Source organism: Felis catus, chromosome X (assembly GCF_018350175.1).
Source record: "Felis catus isolate Fca126 chromosome X, F.catus_Fca126_mat1.0, whole genome shotgun sequence".
In the NCBI taxonomy this organism is placed as follows: Eukaryota; Metazoa; Chordata; class Mammalia; order Carnivora; family Felidae; genus Felis; species Felis catus.
The window spans coordinates 100,912,388-100,937,938 of record NC_058386.1 but is presented as its reverse complement, the minus strand read 5'-3'; the positions used below and the strand labels follow the sequence as shown (position 1 = coordinate 100,937,938).

Genomic DNA, 25,551 nt, shown 5'->3' with positions numbered 1-25,551 from the left:
GAGCTCGCTGAGGGTAGGCACAGTGGCTTATTGCTTCTCTACCCCCAGTGCCTAGCACATATTAGGTGCTTGAAAAATACATGCTTGAATTAGTGGCCTGGAGTAGGTATCACGGAAGAAGAGAAGCTGAGTCGGCCCGAGGATGGCACTTTTTCCTGTTCTAAAGGGATGCCAGGGCAACAGGGCAAGGGTTGTAGGGGGCGCGGTCGGCGTAGTCACTCTGCAAAGGGACCCACGGTTCTCAGCCACCCGGTTGGAGGCAGGGCCTCGGGTTTCCGCGGGTGGGGAGGAAAGTGGGGCGGGAAATCGAAAACCGAACTCGCAGCTCCCGGCATTCCCCGTGGGCGGTGCTCCCCTTTGACCCCTCGCTCGCGTGCTACACATCCGGGCCTCTGCTACTAGTGAGGGGAAGATGGCGGCCGCAACTGTGGTGGTTCCCGTAGAGTGGATAAAGAACTGGGAGAAATCAGGGAGAGGCGAATTGTGAGTGTCCGGGCTGGAGGCGGGCGCACGGCCGGGCCGGGCCCGGGCGTCAGTCGTGCTCTCCCAAGTGGGGAGAGGTTGGGGGGGGAAGATGTGCCCCCTCCCCCATCCGGGCGGCGGGTGTGGAGGGTTGGCTAGGAGTTTCGAACTCGGGGAGGAGAGGTGCTGGTCACCGCCGCCGACCTCCTACCTTCCCTGGCCTCCCCGAAATCCCCGTTGCCCGCTGTAGTCTGTCCTCCTTTAGTCTCTTACCAGAACTCCCGTTTCGCCCCTGCGGGTCCCCGCGCTCCAGCTCCGTCTCTTTTTGTCCCCCTCTTCGCTTGAGCTCACTTGGCTCCTTTCTTTTTTACGGGGCCGCGCCGGGGGGGTTCGGACTTTTTGTCTCTCTGTCCCATTTCTTCACTCTGCACCCGTTCGACTCCGCAGTTTGGAGCCCGGCGCCTCCTCTGCCCGAAGTCCGAGGAGGGCGAACCGTCCCGACTCCTTCCCCTCCTCTCCGCCCGCCGCCGCGATGCCTGGGGCGTCGCGAAGAGCCCCGCTTGGCACCTCTCGTCCTCCTGGGGAGCGGTCTTTCGGATCGTCCCGGCCTCGCGCGGCGCGGCTGGCCGTGGGAGAAGTGTAGCTGGGATTACCGCTTTCCCCGAAGACCTACCGGCATTTCTTTGCTCCGTCTTTTCACTTTAGAGCTATTTCGGGTCTGATTCAACTTTCGTCATTAAATGTTTCCTAAGCCCCATTTTGTCCTGGGACTGCAACTAATTTTGGCAACTCTCCAAGGTTCTCGAGTACCTGGAATAACGCGTTTCCTTTAGTCATAAAACTTGTTTTTTTTTTTTTTCCCCCCGGTAATACAGAAAACAGTAATTTGCCATACCAGCGGTTTCCTCGCCCAAAATTTCAGTTTGCGCTCTCTCGGAAAAAAAAAAAAAAAAAAGAAATCGTTTAAGCAGCAAAATAAACCCCAGATTCAAAAACAAGTAACTTATTTCTAATTTTTTTCTCTGAATCGCGTTATTAGCTAAAGCTCAACATTGTATGAGATTAACTCTCTTTGGCCATTTTTGCGGTCTTCCCCTCCCCCCCCCCCCCGTTAGTTAGTTTACGGTTGCTCGTGTTGCTCGTGCATAAGATAACGAATCTTTGGAACTTCGTTACTTCGAACGAAATCGGGGAACGTGTTCCCCGATCTTGAGCGTGTAATACTGCCAGCCTGTATGGCCTCCCCACCTCACCCCCCGCTCCGCGCGCACTCGCAGTGCTTTATGAAGTCTTAGCAGTGTGAGCTCTAGAATTGTATTTCCTGGGTAAGCGGCGGTCTTAGCCACTTAACTAGCTGAGTGACCTTGGGTAAGTTCCTTAACCACTTTGACCGTTTCCCCTTGAGTAAATTGGGATTAATAAGTACTCTACTCAAAGGATTGTTGTGAAGACTAAATAATGCCTCTAAAGCACTTGGCTTATAGTAAGTGCTCAAGTGATAGCTATTAAAAGTAATATTATTCCAATCTTTAGATATTTAAACTTCTCTGGACAGCTCTTGCTCTTAAAGTCTGTACCACTCAGGTTAGCAGTTAATTGGTCTTTGACTTTCTCCTGTGTACTCTTGTACTCTAACGAATTGAGAGACCCTTGAAGAGGGAACTATGTTTCATATTTATTTTGGTTCAACCCTCCCGCGCCAGCCCCCGCCCCGTGCCCGCCTCCCTACCCCTCTCCCCCTCTCCCCTCACCTTCCTGGCGTTTGCTTAGAGTGCTTACTGGTTTATAAAGTGAAAAGTCTATTTGATAAACATTCATTTGTAACTGTTAGGAACATGTTCCAGATTCTTGTACATGCTGTTTAACAAATAGCTATTAAGTCCCTTGTGTGTAGGGAAGGCAGGATGGGAATTTACCTAACCAAACCATTATTTTCATCTGTATTAGATTAGGATAATCTCCCCAAACTGATAAATCAGTTCACTATTTTGTTTAGTTATTTAGGGTCTGTCATCTTTATAGATTGCTCAGCTTCCTCCTTCCAGCTGTTTTTGACAGTTTTATTTCACCTTAGAATGAGTGGTATTAGGGATAGAAGGTGAAATTCTGCTTGGCTTCTTACTGGCAGTGGTTGGAGAAAAACAATGATGTAGGAGATTGAAATACCTTGTCAAAATGACATTTTGTTTTCACTTTATGTATATTTGCATGATCCATGCTCCCTGTATTGTTCCTGAAGAGCTTTTTCAAAACTGTTGTTAGGGCTTATTTGTATGTAGTTATTCCGTGCTTTGAGGAGTGTAGTTTGAAGTATAGTAAATTCAAATCAGTATAGTCAGTTTTATAATTGTATTCTGTTATATGAAGAGTGTAAAGTTGTTAGTTGTGTGGCAAAATGAAATATTTTAAGTAGGCAAATACATCACCATCCAGTACTTGGGCTTCATTTATCTGACCTCTTTCCCTTCTTTGAAAACTTTGTTGTGTACAGTCTGACTTTGGAGTGTTTGTACCTAGCATTTTCATCTTATTAGAATGAATGGTGTTGTAAATATATTACCCCAAATCCTTTCCTTTGTCTGACAACAGAGCCTCTTAAATATAAACCAGCAACTGGTACTGTTAAAAATGAAGGTAGTGTGCCAACAAATTATTAGTGAATCCTTTTAGAGATTTGGCTTTTAGAATATGGCCAATATTTAAGATAATGTCTTGGGTGGGTTTTTAGTTTTTTTATGAGGCAAATTAGCAGATGAGCTTTAACTTGACTGAAAACTACCTTTTTAAGAAAAATGCATGGTGTATTTCATGAGGTGGTTCATTTCTTGTCTCTCACTTCCTACCAGTGTATTTTGGGAGTTGTAGTCAACTTCAGGAACATAGCGCTAAAGCAATACATGAGAGTATGGGGCATTTAGTAACTTGCAGAGAGGGCAGTTTCTTAATTGTGCCTCATGGAAAGCAACTGTATTAAGATGGAGAGTGTTGGCTTTGAAGAATAAGCTTTGTTAGGTAATCATGGGAAAGAAAAACTATTTTGCTTGTCTGAATGGTCCATCACACACCTACCTAACCTATTGTTTCGAGAGATACTGATGTTTTTGATGATAAATTATAGAACTCTTAGGACTACCAAAACATAATTGTTGTCTTTCTTAGTAACACTTAGAGCTATTCTTACAAGTTTCACATCTAAATGTAAACTTTTGAATTCTGCCACACGTGAAAGATTCACATTTAATCACTTTAATTTTGAAATTAGTTTCTTGACAACTTTATGTTAGCATAGGACTTGCGTGATTATGCTAACAAACTGGGATGTACTGGTAGATCCAGTGGTGAATTCTGGTTTTAGTAGAAATCATTAACACAGTGAACTCAGCATTCTTTTGTGTCACAAGCAACCTTACTGGAGGATTTATGTTCCAGGGTCTTAATCTGAAGATGTTAGCCTTATGTCCATACTTGGTCTAGTTTAGAAATATTTTTATTTGTTGAATATTATCTGTTTGTTTGAAGATCTTCATTTTTCTTTTTAAAAATTTATATATTAGAATTTTTGTTAGATATTACCTTATTAATCATTGGTAATTATAATAAACTTTTAAAATTTAATTGCCAGGTGTTGTGATTGCCATTCTTATTCTTCTGCTACTAAATGATTTTATACCTTCCAGAACTTCTCTGAGTGCATGTGGATGTTCATTAAATGTCTGACCTGAATTTTTTGGAGGGGGGTGTGTGTGTGGGGGGGGCGGTTATGGCAAATAATCATTCTAAGAGATTTGTCTTGGTAGTTGGGTCTTTTTTTTTTCTTCAAAAGATGCTCTAAATTCAGCTGAAGTTTTATCTGAAACCCTTTCTTCGTATTTTAGTTTTCATTGGCGTTTATTTTCTCATTTTGATCTGTATTCACAAGTTAAGAATAAGTCTTGGTCCATTTTCCTGGTAAGAGAAATGCATTTTTCAAAAAAATGTTGTAGCAAACATCAGGAAATTTTTCTAGGCTATTGCTTTCTTTGTTAGAAAAATTATTCTCCAGCGCTTAAATATTAAGGTAGAGAGAGTGCTATTTAATGTACTTGTGTGCAGGAACCTTTGTTCTTTTTTAAACATTTCCTGTTCCCTTTCCTCCTCATAAGTGAATATTTTCATTTTCATAAATGCATGATTCAAGATAAAACTGCATGCCCCGTATTCATTTTTGTGGGTTATATTTCTATTCTGGTAATGGTAGTAGAGGTAGTACTTTGCTTCACCAAATTGAGCCTTTTTTGTTGTTTTGCTTTTAAGAATTAATTGAAGCACAGATCAACATCAGTGTGAAGCCACCTTTGAGATGTTGACCATAACATCTCAAGTAGCTCAGGCTTGTGCTCTTTCCTTTTTTATTGAAAAGCGGGATCAAGTGAGGTGGAAAGCTAAATACTCAAGTATTCACAAAATACTTGAGTCCTTGGAAGAACCTAAGACATTCAGTTTAAGTTTCTTTGACAGAAAGTAGATTCTGTCTTTGTTCTCAAGGACCTGAGACAGCATCTCCACAATAGTACCAAGTTGTTTTAAAAGTGGAAAAACTGGTGAACTCAAGTATTTGGAGGTTTTTAGGGAAATCAAATAATCATTTGGACTGAGGAAGAATATTTGATTATTATTTTTTTTAATGTTTATTTTTGAGAGAGACAGTGTGAGTGGGGAGGGGCAGAGAGAGAGAGAGAGCAACAGACAGACAGACAGCATCTGAAGCAGGCTCCAGGCTCTGAAATGTCAGCACAGAGCCTGATGCGGGTAGGGCTCGAACCCAGGAACCATCAGGTCATGACCTGAGCCGAAATTGGATGTTTAACCGGCTGAGCCACCCAGGGGTCCCTAATATTTGATTATTTTTAAAGCCACATTAGAGGCACCTGGGTGGCTCAGTTGGCTACACGTCTGGCTTCGGCTCAGGTCACGATCTCATGGTTGGTGGGTTTGAGTCCCGCGTCAGGATCTGTGCTGACAGCTCAGAGCCTGGAGCCTCCTTCAGATTCTGTTGTCTCCTTTCTCTTTGCTCCTTCTCACTTTGCACTCTGTCTCTCTCAAAAATAAATATTAAAAAAAAATGCACATTAAGTGGGTAACTGCTAGAGGTAGTTTTGTTTTTTTCTCCCTTTATAATTTAGGGAGTTCTCCCCTTACAATTTATAATATAAAAACTGATTAACAGGTGCGGTAAGACATGCAGCATTTAGAAACAGAATTGTGTCTTTCAGGATATGTATTTGATGATCTTCTATTCGTGAATTACTTAGGGAGAAGAATATGGACAAATCTTCTGATTGGGGGAACATTCTTAGCAACTGGTTTAGTTTCCTCCTACAACTAAGGAAGAACTGTTTTATACTAGGGAAATAAAAGTATCTTATGCAAATGAATTGCCTTACCCTAATAAACCATTAGTGATTCCTTACACAATTTGGGTAAATCTTTGAGATGCCAGTTAATACTTCACGATGACATTGTCACCTGAATCCTAATGAATATGTGGCCTTGTGACTGGCAAGATGGAATTATATTTCAATTACGGTATTTCTTAAAATTGTCTAACATTGGCTGTACCATTGGATTAAGTGGGATGAAGTGGGAACACTGACATTCCCCCCTTCCCACTGGAAGGATTATTGTGAAAGATATATGCATTAAGCTTAGTAAAACAAATGGAAAATGAAGCTACTGAAAATGTGAATAAGCAAATACATTCACCATAAGAAGGAATATTTGGGGGCGCCTGGGTGACTCAGTCGGTTAAGCATCCAACTTCGGCTCAGGTTATGATCTCAGGGCTCATGAGTTGGAGTCTGCATCGGGCTCTGTGCCAACATCTCAGAGCCTGGACCCTGCTTCAGATTCTGGGTCACCCTCTCTCTCTCTCTGCCCCTCCTCTGCTCACGCTCTGTCTCTCTCAAATATGATAAACATTAAAAAAATTAAGAAAAAAGGAATATTTGACCTTGCTTTTTAGTAGCCTGGGTACAAAGGGAAAGATGAGTTACTTGATTCCATTACATTCTTCTGTCAAAAGCCAGTTTCCTACTACTACTTTCTAAAGGGAATTGAACCTTTGGGGACAGTTAGAATCACAAGGAACTGTTTTAATACTTTATAGCAAATATTGAAGTGATCTCGTTTTTTTTACATGTTTATTTTGAGAGAGAGAGAGAGAGAGATGGGGAGAGAGAGAAAGAGAGGGAGGGGCAGAGAGAGAGAAGAGAGGGAGAGAGAATCCCAAGCAGGCTCTACACTGTTAGCACAGAGCCTGACACACACAGCTCAATGCAGGGCTTGATCTCATGCGCTGGGGGATGGTGACCTGAACCAAAATCAAGAGTTGAACATGCAACCGACTGAGCCACCCAGCTGCCCCAGTATTGAAGCCATCTTGATACACTTTCTTATATATTTATTCTTAACATAAAAGCTACATGGTAGACATTTTTAGGTTACATTTCTCATGCTTGTCTGAAGCAGATATTTCTGTGTTGCGTATTGGAAGGAAGATTGATTTTGCTTTATATTTCAGATAAGCTTGTGGTAGGTTTAACATTTTGAGAAATTAAAAGCTTAACCACTGTTCTCAACACATTGGAAGGCCTGTTTAGTTTTCCAGGGAAGTAGTTGAAAGTACTTGCGGTAAAACTTAAATTAGTTTATTTTACCATTTATAATGTGCTCTCTGCAAATTTTTCTTTGTTTTCATTTTTTTTAAATAGGAGTTGGTTAAAAACTAATAACTAAATGAGATTTTCAAACTATGCAGATTTCATCTCATAATTATCCTCCATTGGCAAGGCCTTTTTATTTGATTTTGAAGATGGTTTTGTGACCTACAACTGAATTGTTGTTAGGAAAAGTTTATTGACTTTAAACTACTTTACTCTGCTCATCATGATGATGGAGTATTGAAATAATAAAAAGACACAGAATGGTGAGCTGCACCAGCATAGATAATCTGCAAAGTAGATGATCACCCACTCTGTGGGTGATTGTGATGTGACATATTTCACTTTAGGTGTGATATAGAGGCTTATTTTCTAAGTCTTAAAAATTATTTGTTTTATTGATTATGGCAAAAGTATTGCTGGACCTAAAAGTAAAAAACATGTGCATTCATGGGTTTTCTTTTTTGTTAGAGCCTTGTGCAACTTGTAAGATTTCTTTTTCTAAATTGTGCAATTAAAAAAATATTGAAAAGTGCATAAAACTTAAATGTAGAGCTTAAAGAATCAGTGTAAGATGCACACCCATGTAACTCTCACCTAGGTCAAGACAACATAACTGCCCTTCCAGATTGCACACTTTTTACCTTTCCATGGTAACCATTTTCCTGACATTTATGATTTTCTCTTCCTTGTCTTTAGTTTTTTTTTAATGTTTGTTTATTTTTGAGAGAGAGAGAGAGAGAGAGAGAGAGAGTACAAGTGGGAGAGGGTCAGGGAGAGAGAGTACAAGTGGGAGAGGGTCAGGGAGAGAGGGAGACACAGAATTCGAAGCAGGCTCCAGGCTCTTGAGTTGTCAGCACAGAATGTGAGGCTTGAACTCCTGAACCACGAGATCTTGACCTGAGCCAAAGTCGGACGCTTAACTGACTGAGCCACCCAGGCGCCCCTTATTTACAGTTTTACTACCCAGTGAGCTTAAGTTTGTTCTTGAAAAATTTTTAAAGTTTATTAAATTTTGAAAGAGAGAGTGAGAGAGAGCGCGCACACAGTCAGGGGAGGGGCAGAGAGGAGAGACACAATCCCAAGCAGGCTCCACACACGCCATCAGCACAGAGCCCAGTGCAGGGCTGGAACTCATGAACTGTGAGATCATGACCTGAGGTGAGATCAAGAGTTGGTGAGATCAAGAATGGCAACTGAGCCATTCAGGTGCCCCTGTGCCTTGAATTACTTATAAATGGAATCATAGAGGGTGTGTTTTCTTGCATCTGGCTGCTTTTGCTCAACCTTATGCCTTTAGTATGCATTCATGTTTTTGTATTTGTTATTCTTTGATTTTCATAGTTACAAGATTGCATAACTCTACCACAGTTTCTCTTGTGCACTGATAAACAGTTTTGCTGTTTTGAATGTTCAGCTATTACCAACAGTGCCAATGGAAACATTGTTACATAGGTATCTTGGTGTACACAAGCATGTATTTTTGTGGGATGTATGCTGAAGTGTAGAATCACTGGGTTCTAGATTGTGACAAACTGCAGCTCTGCTATAAACTGTGAATCTGTTTCAAAATATACTCCCAACAGCAGGTGTATGAGAGTTCACATTGCTTCACATCCTGGCTAACATTTAATATTGTCAGACTTAAAATTTTTTGTCAATATGATATGTATGTGTATGTAGTTTATTGGTGCTTGTATTTTCATGGGCATCTTTTTATATATTATTGGCCATTTGGATTTTTGATTTCTTGTGAAAGGCCTCTCTATATTCCGCCCCCCCCCCCCCATTTTTCTATTGGGTTGTTTGCATTTCTTTCATTGATTTGTAAGAGTTTATATAGTATGTATTTGTGCCCTTTGTGGGTTATACTGTATGTGTGGCAGATATCTTTTGTTACTCTGGCTTGTATTTCCATTCTTAGAATGGTACTTTTTGATGAACAGAAGTTACTCATTTTAATGTCAAATTTATTGATCATTTGCTTTATGATTAAGTAGTTTTTTGTGTTTAAGCACTCTTTCCTCATTCCAAGGCAAATGAACTTATCCTATGATTTTCTGGAAACCTACTATTTTGCTTTTCATTTTTAAAAGTTTTTTATTTATTTAGTTTTGAGAGAGAGAGCAGGGGAGGGGAAGAGAGAGAGGGAGACACAGAATCTAAAGCAGGCTCCAAGCTTTGAGCTGTCACAGCCTGACGAGGGGCTTGAACCCAAGAACTGTGAGATCATAACCTGAGCTGAAGTCAGATGCTTCACTGACTGAGCCACCCAGGTGCCCCTTTTGCTTTTCATTTTTAAGCCTTACCTAACTGGAGTTGATTTTTATGTGTGCTGTAAAGTAAGGTTTGCATTATATTGTTGTGGATGATATGTATGAAGAAAATCCAGCCTCACACAGATAAGTAGTTGGCAGAAGGAGGAGAATTTTAATAGTCTTTTCAGGTAATTGTAAATATTCTTCTTTGATATCATGTCAAAATTTGTCAAGTGGTAGTTTCTTAATGATTTGTTGTAATGCCAAATCCAAAACTGCATCAGTGAACTTTTTGTACTTTGTTAAATTAAAGTGCATTTGTCTCTCTTTTACTTGGAATCTTTCACCCATGCATTATTTTGCAACATCATGCATTGATCAATTGGAAAATACTGGTTCACTGAATGATGCAGCTCTTCCAAATACTAACACAATACATTGTATTAAATAAGAAAACATGTTCTTTAGTATCATCACTGAGATAATCAGGAAAGATTTATGAATTGGGAACTAGTCAAGTCTGTGGTGGCAGCTCTAAGTTTTCAGAATTCAAATTTTTATTTGAAACCTTACATTTTATCATTGGCAACAACAAATTCTCTCAGTTGTTTTCCTTGAAGTGACTGGCTCAGTTGGTTTATTTTTGAGAAAATGCCTGCCAAAGACCCAAGTCTGAATAACCATGGTTTGAGTTGTTCTTTCAAGTAAAGATGGCGTTCCATGAGAAATCAGCTCACAATTTAAATAATTGCTTAAGTGATTTTCCTGGAGGCAACCGTAGTATTTTGGTGTGTGTCAGAAATGCTCTGTGTGTACTTTCCATTTTTCACATAGAATATTAAAATACATGTTCTTAAAAAAAGACTTGCTCTCAGGCTCAGGATTTCATTAATATGTTTTACTGCTTCACCAAGCACATTTTTTTATTGTAGATAAAAACACATAACAAGAATAGCCTTAACACGTTTTAAGTAATAGTACCGTATTGTTAAGGATAAGCACAATGTTGTACAACATATCTCTGGATCTTTTTCGTCTTGTGTAACTGAAGTTTTATACCCATTGAATAGCAACTCCCCATTTGTCTTTCCCTGTAGTCCCTGGCAAACACTGAAATTATATTTTTTGCTTCTGTGAGTTTGATTCCCTTAGATACATCTCATATAAGTGGAATTGTGCAATATTTATGCTTCTGTGACTGACTTATTTCACTTTGCATACTGTCCTCAAGGCTCATGTATGTTGCAATATATGACAGGAATTCCTTCTTACAGCTGAATAATATTCATTTGTATGTATATGCCACATTTTCTTTATATATTCATCTGTTGATGTACATGTAGGTTATTTCTACTTTTTGGCTATTGTGAATAATGCTGCAGTGAACATGGGAGTGCAATACCTCTTTTTTTTTTTTTTTTTTTTTTTTTTTTTTTTAAAGTAGGCTCCACGCTCAACTTGGGGCTTGAACTCAGGACTTGATCAAGAGTTGCACACTCTACCCCATGAGCCAGCCAGGTGCCCCTCAGAAATACCTTTTTGAAATCCTGATTTCAGTTCTTGTGAATAAATACCCAGAAGTGGGATGGCTGGATTATAATTCTATTTTTAATTTTTTGAGGAACTTCCATACTATTTCTCATAGTGGCTGTACCATTTTACATTCCCAGCAACAATGCACAAGGGTTCTAGTTTTTCTACATCCTCCCTAATACTTATTTTATTTTTTACATTTATTTATTTTTGAGAAACAGTGAGACAAAGCGTGAGCGGGAGAGAGGCAGAGAGAGAAGGAGACACAGAATCCGAAGCAGGCTCCAGGCTCTGAGCAAGCGGTCAGCACGGAGCCTGATGTGGGGCTCGAACCCGTGAACTGTGAGATCATGACCTGAGCCGAAGTCAGACGCTCAACCTACTGAACCACCCAGGCACCTTATGTTTTATTTTTTTTAAGAATTAATTTTTTTGCAGCAATTTTAGATTTACAGAAAAAATGAGAGGAAGGTACAGAAATTTCCCATTTACCCCTTGTCCCCACGTGCATAGCTATCTGCCTTATTTTCAACATTCTCCACCGGAGTGGTACCTTTGTTACAATTGATGCATCTATATCAACACATCACAATCACCCAAAGTTCATAGTTTACCTTTGGCTTCACTCTTGGTGTTGTACATTCTAAGGGTTTGTATAAATGTATAATGACATGTGTCCTCCATTAGGGTATCAGGGTATTTCTACTTTCCTAAATATCCTCTGTGTCTGCCTGTTCATCTCTGGCTGTCCGCAACCCCTGGCAGCCACTGATCTTTTTGTTTGGTTCTTTTTAAATATTTTGTATCCTTTTGTTGAAGATCTCATTTTATTCATGCATCATTTTCCTGAACTCATTGAGCATCTTTATGATAGTTATTTTAAATTCTTCATCAGGTAACTCATACACCTCTAATTCTTCAGGGTCAGTTTTTGGAGACTTGTTCCTTTTATTGGGCCATTTTCCCTGTTTCTTTACATCCTTTTAATTTTGTGCTTGTATGACTGTATTTGAAAAAACACTCTTTTCTTCCAGTGTTTATGGATTGGCATAGTACAGGGAAAGGCCTTAACCAATCATCCTGGCTATTGGATCATCTGGGGGCTTCTCAAACCTTCTCTGTGGATATGTCTTTTGGACTTATGTGTATAGATTCCATATTAAAGGTATTTTCCAGTTTTTTCCAGAAGCTTGTACTCATTTGCTTGGACTCCTTTGGTGTCCATCTGTTGTCCTGTGCAGTGGCAGCATACCATCCAGCTCTTTTTTGTTTTTAGTGGGCCCCAGGCGGCTAGAGTATGTTGGGTACTGTCAGTGCCCTAGGTCAGGCTAAACAGAAGTCCTTCAGGCAGTCCACCCAAAAGCTGGAACGTTGGGCACATGCTCCAGTCTTCTCTTTGTCCCCTGAGGGAGAGGTTGCTGAGCTGTTTTGGTTTCTGTTTGCTGTACTGTGGATTCTCTGGATCTGCAGCTCACCACCCAGCTGTTTTTTGTTGTCAGCAGGTCTCGGGCACCTAGAGTACGCCAGGTCCTTCTGTGCTTCTGATGTTACGGAAAGAAACTAGTCTCTCTGGCAGCAGCCCCCACCCCAAGTCAGAATGTTAGATGTAAAGTCCAGTCTTCTCTTTCCCTCCCCAGGGAGAATTCGGGAGCTGGGAGTTTTTTTTTTCCAGTTGTGTGGTGCTGTGCCAGGAGGAGGGACAATGGTGAAAGGGTGACATGAATTTTATTGCTGGCTTTGATGCAGTTGTTTTAGTGCTCACCTGGAGCCTCTTAAGTGGTTTCTGAATTTCTCATAAAGGGACTTGGCATGTATATTGTTGTTGAGTTGGTGTTTCTATAATTTTTATCCTCTCTGGGAGGAAGGAAGGCCTGGGGCTTCCTGTTCTGCCATCTTGCTGATGCCACTCCAATTAAGTACCTTTTTAAGTGAAATGAAACCAGCTCTTGTTTTGTGAATGGTCATGAAAAATAAAATGAAACAGTTTAGTGACATCTTACATGGGACTGGCTTTATGCTTTCCTTTGATCTCTTGATCACGAAGAATCAGTGAGGCAATTTGATGCAAGTGCCTTTGATATGTGCTAAGGTGCCAGCAGTCTTTCCTTCCTTTTATTTTGAACCGTTAGTGCAAATGTTAATACCGCAAAGAGGGGAAATGATGTCTTAGTATTATTATGAATATGGTTTTGACCTTGCAGAACTCTAGTAAGTGTCTTGGGGATTAGGGATTCGTGAACCACACTGTGAGAGCTGCTGTGTTACCAAATTATAACTGTTCCCTTCTATCCCTATTTTTGAATCTTTTTAAAAAACTAGTGTGGGGCACCTGGGTGGCTCTGTTGTTTTATTGTCCGATTCTTGATTTCAGCTCAGGTTGTGATCTCACCATTTGTGGGATTGAGCCCCGTGTCGTCAGTCTCCTCCTTGTTCACAACTTGGAGCCTGCTTGGGATTCTCTCTCTCTCCCCTCTCTTTCTCCTCCCACCCCCCCCCCCCCCCCCGCCATGAATAAATACAGTTTAAAAAAACCTAGTGAATGAATGTTGAATTTTGCCAAGTGTCTTTTATGCATCTGTTAACTCATGATTTTTAAAAGTCAGTTTGATGTGGTGAATTAATTTGAACCAACTTTGTGCATTTGGGATAAACTCACATTACTTTTGAGGGATTTCAATATTATTTTTCCATTTATCTAGATATTTAATACTGCACATGTTTAAATATCACAGGACCCTATTATTAACTATCAGTTAATATTCATTTAGAATTACCCATGTACCTGCCACTTTTTCCTCATTTCTTGTTGTAACTCTAAAGTTCTCTCTAATAATTTTATCCTGCCTAAGAAATGTCCTTAAGTATTTATTTTAGTGCGTGAACTCAGTTATTGTTTGTCTGAACTTCAGTCATTATTTTGTCTTTTCTTGGAACTATGTTTTTTGAGTATAGAATTTTTAGGTGGGCAGGTACTTTGTTTCAGCACTTTGGATGTATCTTTCCACGCTCTCGTTGAGAAGTCCTGAAGATAGTCCCTCCCCCCCCCCCCCCCCCCCCGTTCTTAAATGATTTTGTCTTTGATTTTCTCTAGCTTTACTATGGTATGCCCAGTTGTGGATTTCACTTAGGTTCTAGAAAACTGAATTCTTGGCTATTATTTCTTCAAATACTGCTTTTGCCCTTGTTCTCTCTTTCTGGAATTCCAATTAAGCTTATCCCTTTTCACTGTATTCTATGTATCTATCCTTCTTTGCAACATTTAAATTAATCTAATGAAGAGGTTTTTAAAATACAAGTATTTTTTCAATTTTCAGGTTTTTTTGTTTTTAAACTTTATTATTGGAAACAACAAATCTCAAACAGATGAGAAAGTAGAATACCAATGAAATCATCAATCAGATTCAGTAGTTCTCAACTGCTGGCTGGTCTTGTTTCATCTAAAACCCCACCCGTTTTCCCATTCTACTGAAGTAAATACCGTTACATCTGTGAATATTTCAGCATTATCTTTTAAAGATAACTTTTTATAGAATTTATAAGATCTTTATAAAATATTCCAATTGACTCAGAAATGTTAATTTAAAAAAATACTTGAGATAGGGTCCAAACATTGTGATTGATACATCTCTTAAGCCTTTTTTTACCTTGAGGATTCCCTAGCATCTTTAATTTTTCCTTGCAGTGTATTTATTGAAGGGACTGGGGCATTGTCTGTAGAGTTTTCCACAGTCTGAATTTAGGTTCATGGCTTTTTTTTTTTTTTTTTAAAAGACAACTTCATAGGTGGCTTGGTGTATTCTTTCAAAATCAGGGTCAGGATACACATAATGTTTGATTGTCTCTTGTGATGTAAACAGTTCTTGATAGATGCTGACTTAGATCCTTCAATTTATTAGGAATCTTAAAATGGTTATGTTCTTCTGTCATTCCTTCTTTATTAGCTGAAATACTTCAGTACAGAGACATTTCTTATCAACTACAGGTTCATATGTGAAAAACAGAGTAAGTGCTTGATTTTTATTCTTTTATTTACCACTTTTCAAAAATAATGAATTGATTCACTAGCATCCTTCAGTTCTGACCAATTAGGGTTTTTAGGTTTGTTTTATTCTCATTATAAACTAATGGATCTAAACATATACATTTCCAAATATTTTTAGTTGATATAATATACTCTATAAGGATCATCTATATTAGGATTGGAAATTAATACATATTATTTCTGTTTTATTCTAGTTTGCATTTATGCCGGATCCTCAGTGAAAATAAAAGCCATGATAGTTCAACTTACAGAGGTAAGACTTTTAAAAGTATCATAGCTATTATTTTTGGTCTGGTCAACATTAATAGATGTCCTGTTTTCTGTTAAATTGTTATGAATTAAAAACAAAAGGTTTGAGATATAGTTCATATTATATAAAGCTTTTATGTGAATATATTACAGTTAGGATTAAAACTATAGTTATGGTAAGACTATATATCTCTGTATGGATGTTATTTGATCTGCATAATCGTCATATGTTGGCTTTTATAATTGCGACATGATTAGCTAAATATCAGCAGTTGGTAGCTGTATTAAAAATTACAGAGGCTAGTTATCAGTCATAAACAGAAGAGAAAAGCTAGCCTGGAAAAACTATTCTGATCTTGTTTGCACTAGGAAATTTCCAGAAACTGAGGTTGTGTTTTTACTAAAGCTGGTTATGTTTAGGTGGTATCTAGGGATCTTATTAAAGACAGTTGTCATGGAAAACATTAAAAGCAAAGGAGTTGTTTACTGCATATCACAAGTATGATTTATTAAGTAAAATTAATTAAACAGGATGTAAATTTTAAAGGATTTTACAATTTATTTTAACATTTATTAATTTAAAATCAGGCATTAGATTTAGAAAAGGAGAGGCAAAAACAAAAGCAGTTATGTCTAGTAAGTTTAAAGCATTTTCATATGTAGCTTTCACTGAGGGTAGAACCTGTAACATTTTTTCAATCTGGAAAAAATAATTTATAACCAATAATTTATTTTAAATAAAGAATGATTGAATAAAATTAATTATAGTTATATAAATTATGTCTGTGAAAAGACAAAAGCCATGTTTATAGATTTGTTTTATCAAAAATTAAATATTATCTTAATATGAGAGTGTATATTTTTTAAAGAATGCTTGTATTTTGCTAGTGGAAAGCATTTTTTTAAACAAATGAATTAGCCATTGCTTTTCCTGTCATTTGGGTAAGACCTATTTTAACACTTAACATTCCTAGCCCACATCCCCACTTATTTTCCAATTTATCCTGCTTATAAAGTTGCATGATCATTTATAAAGATTTCTGAGGTTGCTATAATGCCTTTTCTTTTGAATAAATTAGTTGACTGCCAGAAATGTAAGAAAGTAAAAAAAAAAAAAAAAAATTCCTTTCTAAAAGCACTTGGATACTTAACTTTTTTTCTTCCTTATGTTTTTTTTAGGTTTGTTTATTTATTTTGAGAGAGACAGAGAGAGAGAGAGAGAGAGAGAGAGAGAGAAAACGAACAAGCGGGTGAGGGGCAGAGAGAAGGAGAGACAGAATCCCAAAGCAGGTTTCACGCCCTCAGCACAGAGCCCAATGTGGGGCTCGAACTCATGAACTGTGAGATCATGACCCGAGCCAAGATCAAGAGTCAGATGCCTAACCGACTGAGCCACCCAGGCTTCCCTATGTTTAAAACAAGTTTACAACTTCTCAGTTAACGTCTGTCTTGTTTATGATTAAAATCTTATGTGGGTAGAATAAGAGAAAGAATTCTCAGAAAAACTATAAATAGTGTAACACAGAATGATTACTCTTCAGTTTTAAATGGGACTGTATGGATCTTTAATAAATATCAGATTATTGTTAATTTGTACCGTTGTTCTGATTCACATATGAAACCAAAAACAGTTATGAGTGTGGCCTCATTGGCTGAATTGCCAGTGCTCTCTTTCACCTGCCCTTGCATGCTTCCTCAATATGTACATTCTTTGGCCAGTCTCTGCCACCAATCAGGCTTTGGTCTAAAGGCCTCAGTTGGTAGTCTATGCAGGAAACTAACTGAATGTTACTTCTTCAGAATTTCATTTAATCTGTCAGGGGGATTGCGTTTGGGTGGTCCCTCAGCCGTTTCCCTTTCTGCCCTTCCTTTGAATTTAAGGGAGGCAGTTTCCCTTGCACAGACTACTTCTCCTTTTTGTAAGTCCCTTCCCCCTAGTATAATGATATTGTAATGATGGCTGATAAACATGAATCGTCCTGACAGAACCAAGAACTAGCGTCTTCAGTGTTCTAAATCCCACAGAGAATATCTAAGAATCTCTAGACGTCCCCTTTACTTTTGGCTATCCTTAAAACTAATTTTCTGAGGGGTACCTGGCTGGCTCAGTCGGAAGAGCATGTGGTTCTTGATCGCCAGGTCGTGAATTCGAGCCCCACGTTGGGCGCAGAGAATACTAAAGAAATAAGTAAATAAACTTAAAAAAAAAAACCCTGCTTTTTCTGAAATGTTGGCGTTAGGATAAAATCTTTATTTTTGTGTATAATAATGTTTGTTAGGTTTTCCTCCACATTGTAAATGTAATGGTTTTCAACGTTAGTATAGAATTTACAGGATTTTGTGGGGTTAGCCTTGGTAATCTTACACTACTGCTTCTTGTTTCTCTGGCTAAAATACGATAGACTTTCCTAACCACTTCAATGGGTATTTAAAAACATGTGAATTGAGGACTGTCTTCGCTATTTTGTGGATGACATTGTGATTGTTTTATGTCACTTGATGTCAGCAAAATGACCTGGGCTATATGTTCTCTAATCTCCTTCTCTGAATAAGATTAGTATTCCCTCAACCCCTAATGAACCCATATTCTTCTGGGAATTTAGTTTATGATGCTCAACTTGTCCTTCTAAGAGTGACTGCTTTTTTGTTAAGTTATCTGAATAACTTTTTTTATTTTGAATTTTTTAAAATATTTTTTTATTAAAAATTTTTTTTCTTAACATTTATTTATTTTTGAGAGACTGAGAGAGACAGAGCGTGAGCAGGGGAGGGGCAGAGGGAGAGGGAGACAGAATCCCAAGCCAGGCTTCAGGCTCCAAGCTGTCAGCACAGAGCCCTATGAGGGGCTTGAACCCATGAACTATGAGATCATGACCTGAGCCTAGGTCGGACACTTAACCGACTGAGCCACCCAGATTTTATTTTTTTTATTTATTTATTTTTTATTTTATTTTTTTATTTATTTTTGGGACAGAGAGAGACAGAGCATGAACGGGGGAGGGGCAGAGAGAGAGGGAGACACAGAATCGGAAACAGGCTCTAGGCTCTGAGCCATCAGCCCAGAGCCTGACGCGGGGCTCGAACTCACGGACCGCGAGATCGTGACCCGGCTGAAGTCGGACGCTTAACCGGCTGCGCCACCCAGGCGCCCCCCTTTTTTTTTTTTTTTTTTCAGATTTTATTTTTAAGTAATCTCTACACCCATCGTGGGGCATGAACTCACAACCCCAAGATCAAGAGTTGCATGCTCTACCAGCTGAGCTAACTGGGTGCCCCTGCCTGTACCTTTTTTTTTTAAAGACTTTATTATTTATTTTATTATTACTAAATTTTTTAATGTTTATTATTTTGGAGAGTGCACGTGCACACGAGCAGGGGAGGGGCAGAGAGACCAGGAGATACAGAATCCAAAGCAGGCTCCAGGGTCCGAGCAGTCAGCACAGAGCCTGGCGTGGGGCTCGAACTCCGAACTGTGAGATCATGACCTGAGCCGAACTGTGAGATCATAACCTGAGCCGAAGTTGGATGCTTAAGTTACTGAGCCACCCAGGCTCCCAAGATTTTATTTTTAAGTAATCTCTATACCCAACATGTATACCCAAGTGCCTCTGGATAACTTTAAATGAATATTATTTGTTACAAAAGCATTTTATTGGAAATTGAAAGCATGAAATTGACCTCATATTTCTACCATACTAACAAATAGAAATTTTTTCCTTTGCGTTTTGGCTTTTGTATAGTTTATCATAAGTATAATGAAGGCATATTTATGAAAAAGGTGCTCGACCATGTTTAATAATGAATTCTTCATAAGGAATTGGGATACTCTGGCTATATTTCTTTAGCAAATAATTTAATGGACAAATTGATTTCATTGTAAAATAATTATAAATTAATAAAATTGCAAATAAATAAAGTTGTTTAAAGGGGTATCGATATAAGTTTTGATTTCTATACTCTTCCTTTTTTGTGACTAGTAAAAACCAAGGGAGAAGATTTTTAAATATTTGATGGTTTACTTGCTATTTTGCCCTGAAAGATTTTTGATTCCCTTCAAAAGGGGATTATAAATTGACTTTACTTTACAACTGTTTTTTAGAGCTTCTTGTTTTTCTACTTTTTTCAATTTTTGTAGTTGACACATAATGTTACATTAATTTCAGGTGTACAACATAGTCATTCAACAACTCTGACTCTATACATTATGCTATTCTCACCACAAGCATAGTTACCATTTGTCACCATACAATTGTTTTTCTACTTTTTAAAAAAGTTTGTTTATTTTGAGAGAGAGTGTGCGCGTGCACATGCAGGAGGGGCGGGGGGAGGGCGGAGAGGGAGAGAATCCCGAACATTCTCCACACTGTCAGCATGGAGCCTGATGCAGGGCTCGAACCCACAGACCGGGAGATCATGACCTGAGGTGAAACCAAAAGTCGGATGCTTAACCGACTGAGCCATCCAGATGCCCCTGTTTTTCTACTTTGAATGGGAGAAAGGAGGTAAAGTTTTCAGTGTATAGGACTAAAGAAAAATATGGTTAGAAAGAGGTATTCACCTGACCACTAACTCCCCCTGACCCCCAAATTCCTCCTCCAGGAAAGGAGGCTATGGTAATAGCAAATGAGACTACTTGTGGTTGACAGTTCTCGTTAGACTGCCATTTTATGTATGTACATATGTAATTATTTAAGTTTGAATTCTGATGAAAATAGAGGAGAAAAGATCTAGATTTGGGTAGAAATTTCTCTGACAGTAGGATATGGATAGAACTTAATTTTATATTAACTATTATTCTTTACCTGTTGCCCTGAGATTGAATTGCCTATAATCTGAATATATTTAGAAAAATCTGTGAAACTTGCTGGTGAAATAAATGGTTAATTCAGTTTATATCCACTTGCTGGAGTTCAATGCTGTCCTTAAAAATAATTTTGGAGACTTTGGTAGCATGAGAAAATACTTTAAAAAGTGTTTATGGGGGAATCAGAATACCACATGATGTGCACTGTGGATGCAAATATGTAAAATATGTAGACATGTAGAAAAAGATGGGAAGGAAATGTTTAAAGCAGTAGTTACTGTAGTGGAGTCTAGGTTAACTTTTTTCTACTTTTAGTATTGTGTTTTTGTGAAAGTAAAAGGAAAAAAACATGCTAGAGAAAAGCATCAAAAGTGTATTTTCTCATCATTATTGATACTTATAATTCTGAGAAGTAGGAAATATAGAAGTCTTCCCTCAGAGGGTCTTTTATGTTCGAGAGATTGTGTTCTCACATTCCTTCTTTTATGTTCAACAGATTTCCAGCAAGCTCTTTATGAGTTATCATACCATGTCATTAAAGGAAATCTAAAGCATGAACAGGCATCTAATGTTCTTAATGACATTAGTGTAAGTATATATACATATGTTTTCTATTTTAATAATTATTACATATTTGTTTTTAAAAAAAATTTTTTTTAATGTTTATTCTTGGGAGACAGAGCACGAGCGGGGGAAGGGCAGAACGAGAGAGGGACACAGAATCTAAAGCAGGCTCCAGGCTCTGAGCTGTCAGCATAGAGCCCGACGTGGGGCTGGAACTCACGGACTGTGAGATGATGACCTGAGCCAAAGTCGGACGCTTAACTGACTGAGCCACCCAGGCGCCCCACGTATTTTGCTTTTGATACAAAGATCTCTAAAGTGTAAAACTTGCGTTTCATTTTATTCAAAATTATAGTAATGTTTTAGGGCAGTATTGGTAAGCCGTTGTTGCTAGGCGGAACTAAAGATATTTTAATCTTTTTGTCTCGTTGCGATTACAGCAGAAAATGTTAGGTTAGCTGGGAGGGCAAAAAAAAAAAATCCTGCATTATAATGAAATCAAGGTATACCTAATTAAAAATGCTACTATAAAAATAATTTGTCTAGAATATTTTTCTCCCAATATAGCATAGCAAAGCATTTTCTTTTGTTTGTGGTTATGTTTAGATATTAAATATATATATATATTTTAATTTTTTTTTCAACGTTTTTTTATTTTATTTTTGGAACAGAGAGAGACAGAGCATGAACAGGGGAGGGGCAGAGAGAGAGGGAGACACAGAATCAGAAACAGGCTCCAGGCTCTGAGCCATCAGCCCAGAGCCTGATGCGGGGCTCGAACTCACGGACCGCAAGATCATGACCTGGCTGAAGTCGGACGCTTAACCGACTGCGCCACCCAGGCGCCCCTTAAATATATTTTTAAAACTTGAGGATTAAAATTATTTTTAGAGAGAGACAGATCGAATGTGGGGAGGGGTGGGAGGGGGAGGGAGAAGAGAGAGAGAGAGAGAGAGAGAGAGAGAGAGAGAGAGAGAGAGAGAGAGGGAGAGAGAGAGAGGGAGGAATATCTTAAGCAGGCTTCATGCCCAGCTTGGAGCTGATGAGGGGCTTGATCTCACGACTGGAAGATTGTGACCTGAGCTGAAATCAAGAGTCGGTTACTGAGCCACCCGGGCACCCCTAAATTATTTTACATTGAGGTTGCATAGTTCTTTTTTTTTTTCTTAATGTTTATTAATTTTTTTGAGATAGAGACAGAGTATGAATGGGGGAGGGTCAGAGAGAGAGGGAGACACAGAATCTGAAACATGCTCCAGGCCTGAGCTGGTGGTACAGAGCCCGACGCGGGGCTCGAACTCACAGACCGCGAGATCATGACCTGAGCCGGAGTCGGACGCTCAACCGACTGAGCCACCCAGGTGCCCCTACATAGTTCTAACTAATGCTCACTTGATGCCAATTTTCATGTGTTTGCTGTGTTAGAAAATATGAATAACTAGATTTTTTTTCTAACCTTTTTAACGTGATTATTATTTCACTCTTTCATTTATTAGAGAAGTTAAGTTAGATTCAGACCAGATACTTTTCATGGGTGTTTGGTATTTGAATTGTATGATGAGCTTTCAAATTGTTAAGGGTGTTAATTATTGTAAACCAGTAGTTAAGTTTCTTCACTTAAGTGCAGTGTATTATTCTGTTATTATTAGGCTTGGTTTTAACCTTGTATAAATAAATTACTTACCCAGTTGAGAAGAGCTTTCATAATAAGTTCCAGTGAGGTAAGACCTGGAGCTTCTTGATACCAGTATGAATTTCCCCTGTGTTGTTTTAAGCTTCTGTAGCCTTTTGCTGTTAGGATAGGTAATCTCCTTTGTATGCTTTTTGTGCTTTTCAAGGATAGTCTTAAGGAACTTCTATGTTTAGCTGTGGGATTTTTTCCACCTACATACAGTAGAGGCCCAGTATGAGTTTCTCTTTTATCCCTAAACTGTATCTATTTGACTACAGCAGTATTAATTCCTATTGGAGTAGTCTGTATCTTCAACAACTAATATTCCATGTTGAACACTCTGGTCTGGCTCCCTCATTTCTGGTCTTTAAGTAGCCTGAGTGCTTGCATTCAAGTAGACTTAGTGAAAGTTCATAGCCCTTAAACTTTTGAGACTGAAGTCTGGTATGCAATTAAGGTTATTTACTTCTGTAAATTGGCCACTGGTATAGAGTTTAGTGTATTTATGGATTTGATTCTAATACTTTTTCCCATTTTTTGAAAATGAATAGTTCAAATGGATTAAAAAAAGTTTTTTTGATGTTTATTTATTTTTGGTAGAGGGAGAGAGAGAGAGAGACAGAAACAGAGCGTCAGCATGGGCGGGGCAGAGAGAGAAGGAGACACAGAATCCGAAGCAGGCTCCAGGCTCTGAGCTGTCAGCACAGAGCCCGACACAGGGTTCAAACTCACAAATTGTGAGATCATGACCTGAGCCAAAGTCGGATGCCCAACCCACTGAGCCACCCAGGTGCCCTGAAATAGATTTAATATGTATTTTGTTCTTACTTAGCTTCCCCTTTCCTTTGAGTCCTTCTGTATACTTTTGCAGCTGGATCTTTGCCATGGCTTTCTCATAGTCTTGTATCTCACTGCCCCATATCTTCTTAGCCATGGAGGCATATCTTGCGTGTCTCTTACAGCTGCCAGTTTTTTCGGTAGAATCATATTTTTTTCCTTTGGTATCTGAAAAAGGCTAGTTTAAGGGTTGCTGTAGTGCTAGCAAACTAATTGCAATGATTGAACTATGATACTTACTAAAGTCAGGAGACAAATCTAGAATAAATGTTGAAATTTTCATCCAGAAATGAGGGGAGAATTTTGGGTTTTTTCAAAGGCTACAAACATCAGTGCATAAAGAAAATAAAGATAGATTTTTGGTATTATTTTCATCTTCAGAAAATCTTGAGTTCTGGAACGACAGCTTGTAATTGTTTTTGTATTTTTTAGATTTCTGTTCTGATACTACTAGGACTTTCGCTTAGATCAGTGTTAATTCAGGCATGAGCACAACGTTTAAAGTTGTAGATGAAAAATGTACCATTTTTAACAGTCTTGTTTTAGGTAGGTATAAGGTACTCCAAATTCCAGTGGTTTCTAACATGAATTTCTTTGGAAAAATGTCACTCATTTGTGCTCTTTAATATTTCCTGAAGTGCTTGCTTAGGTTTCTGTTTTTTATGAAGTTATTACACTGTAGACATTTAAACATTTTTTTTCCAAGTGTTGTCTCCCTCTTTCTGTTTTCTCTGTATTATGAAACTTGAAGAATTTTATTATTTGTCACCATAGTGGTGTTGGGGTTTTGTTAGGTTTTAAGTTTTACTGAAGAGTGTTGTTCTGAAGCCATACTTGCTGGTATGCTATTCATGTATTTACTGTGAATAATTATATTTTTATAATTAGGAATTTCGTGAGGATATGCCCTCCATTCTTGCTGATGTATTCTGCATATTAGGTAGGTATTAAGCCTTTATTTCACCTGTAAAAGTGCTGTTTGGTAAATTAATATACTGTGTTAAATAAAATGCTTTCTTTCAAACAAATGTTTCTACAAATCTAGATTGTATTATTTTACTTTTATAGAGAATGTGGTGTTGTAAGTCAAATGTGAGTATAATCACTGTTTATAAACTAACTTTAGATGGTTTTAGTTTATAATTCAAATAGTTGGGAGTTTTTTGGAATGTATGTTTATATAAAATTGAGCTAAATTAAGTCATTTCAAGTAAAAAAGTTTTCTGAAGTTCATTTAGTCTGAATTATTCATATTTTAGTAACCACAGGATTAATCTTCTTCACTTCAGGTTATCAATGAATGTGAGAATCCCAAACTTAGGACACTCAAGAGATATTTACTTTGCTATTATATATACTCTTTTGATTCTTCTTAATTTTAGAAAGAGCAAGAAGAGCCAAAGTAATTAAAAGTACTTTTGTTTTGAGGATGAGAAACCAGCTTTGGAAATAGCAATTTCTCTCTCCAGAATAAATAAGAATTTATGCAAGATGGAAAAGAAATATTTCTTTGACTTAGAACAAAAGGTAGTGTCTCTCCATGGGAAGCATGGATTTAAAAAATAATATATATTATAAGTTTATTTCTCTAATTTTAGATTTGAATTAAAATAACTTTGAGCACAGTTTTCTCCATCAGTATTATGCTTTCTAGAACTTTGATCTAATAGAAACCTTTAGCAGACATGATAGTATTCACTTTAAAATAAGATATCCTCTGAGAGTTTGTCAAGCTGGAGTGAATTAATTTAGCTCATTAATCTTAATTCCTAGAATAGATAGGTTACTTAAATGTCTTACTGAGAATCTGGGAATTTGATCTCAACAAATCTAAATGCCTGGTGCTTGATCCTTCAGGATATTTAAGATTTCATAACAGCAGTAACGTCAGGAACAGGTCAAAATGTATGTGGACTGTGAGTGATAAATGAAAAGAGCAAACCACTGATAGGGTGACCATATGTCCCACTTTGTCTTGTTTTCCATGGCATAATTAATAGTGCCTTATTTCAGTCTTAAAACTGTCCTGGTTTGGATCATAAAGTATATGTTCATACTGTCTATTGAATTGATTTATGCCAGCGACAACAAAAAAACCTCTTAAGCTGAATTTTTAAAGCAGGCAGTAAAGGTATTACATTATGTTACATATAAATACAGCATGAGACAAGTTTAAAAAATTAAAAAAATGCTTTTTACTATAAATTTGTAGGACTGAAAGTGATTTGTAGGTAACATTTTGTGGAAGCTGTTGTTCCTTGATAGTGTCAGGAGTATATTTTATGTCTTTCTTTGGGTGATCATAGGTTAGCTTACTAGTAAGTTCTAATAATTTCTTTATTGGTTTATTCTATTAGGATATATTTTCCTTTCATAGTTATTTAGTAATATGAATTATTGTTACAAGTCATTGCTTTTTACTGATAACATGA

General features: G+C 38.0%; 1 protein-coding gene across 15 annotated transcripts in view; it reads left to right on the top strand.

Moving 5' to 3' along the window:
- Positions 1-325: 325 nt before the first annotated feature.
- The window catches only part of THOC2 (THO complex 2), a 113,673-nt gene continuing 88,447 nt past the window's right edge, over positions 326-25,551 (top strand). For all 15 annotated transcript variants that reach the window (XM_019824243.2, XM_019824240.2, XM_011279460.4 and 12 more), the window contains exons 1-4: positions 326-483; positions 15,188-15,246; positions 20,543-20,634; positions 24,008-24,059. In XM_019824243.2, coding sequence (XP_019679802.1) covers positions 413-483; positions 15,188-15,246; positions 20,543-20,634; positions 24,008-24,059 — 274 coding nt within the window. In that variant the 5' untranslated portion in view covers positions 326-412. The remainder of the gene's footprint in view (positions 484-15,187; positions 15,247-20,542; positions 20,635-24,007; positions 24,060-25,551) is intronic.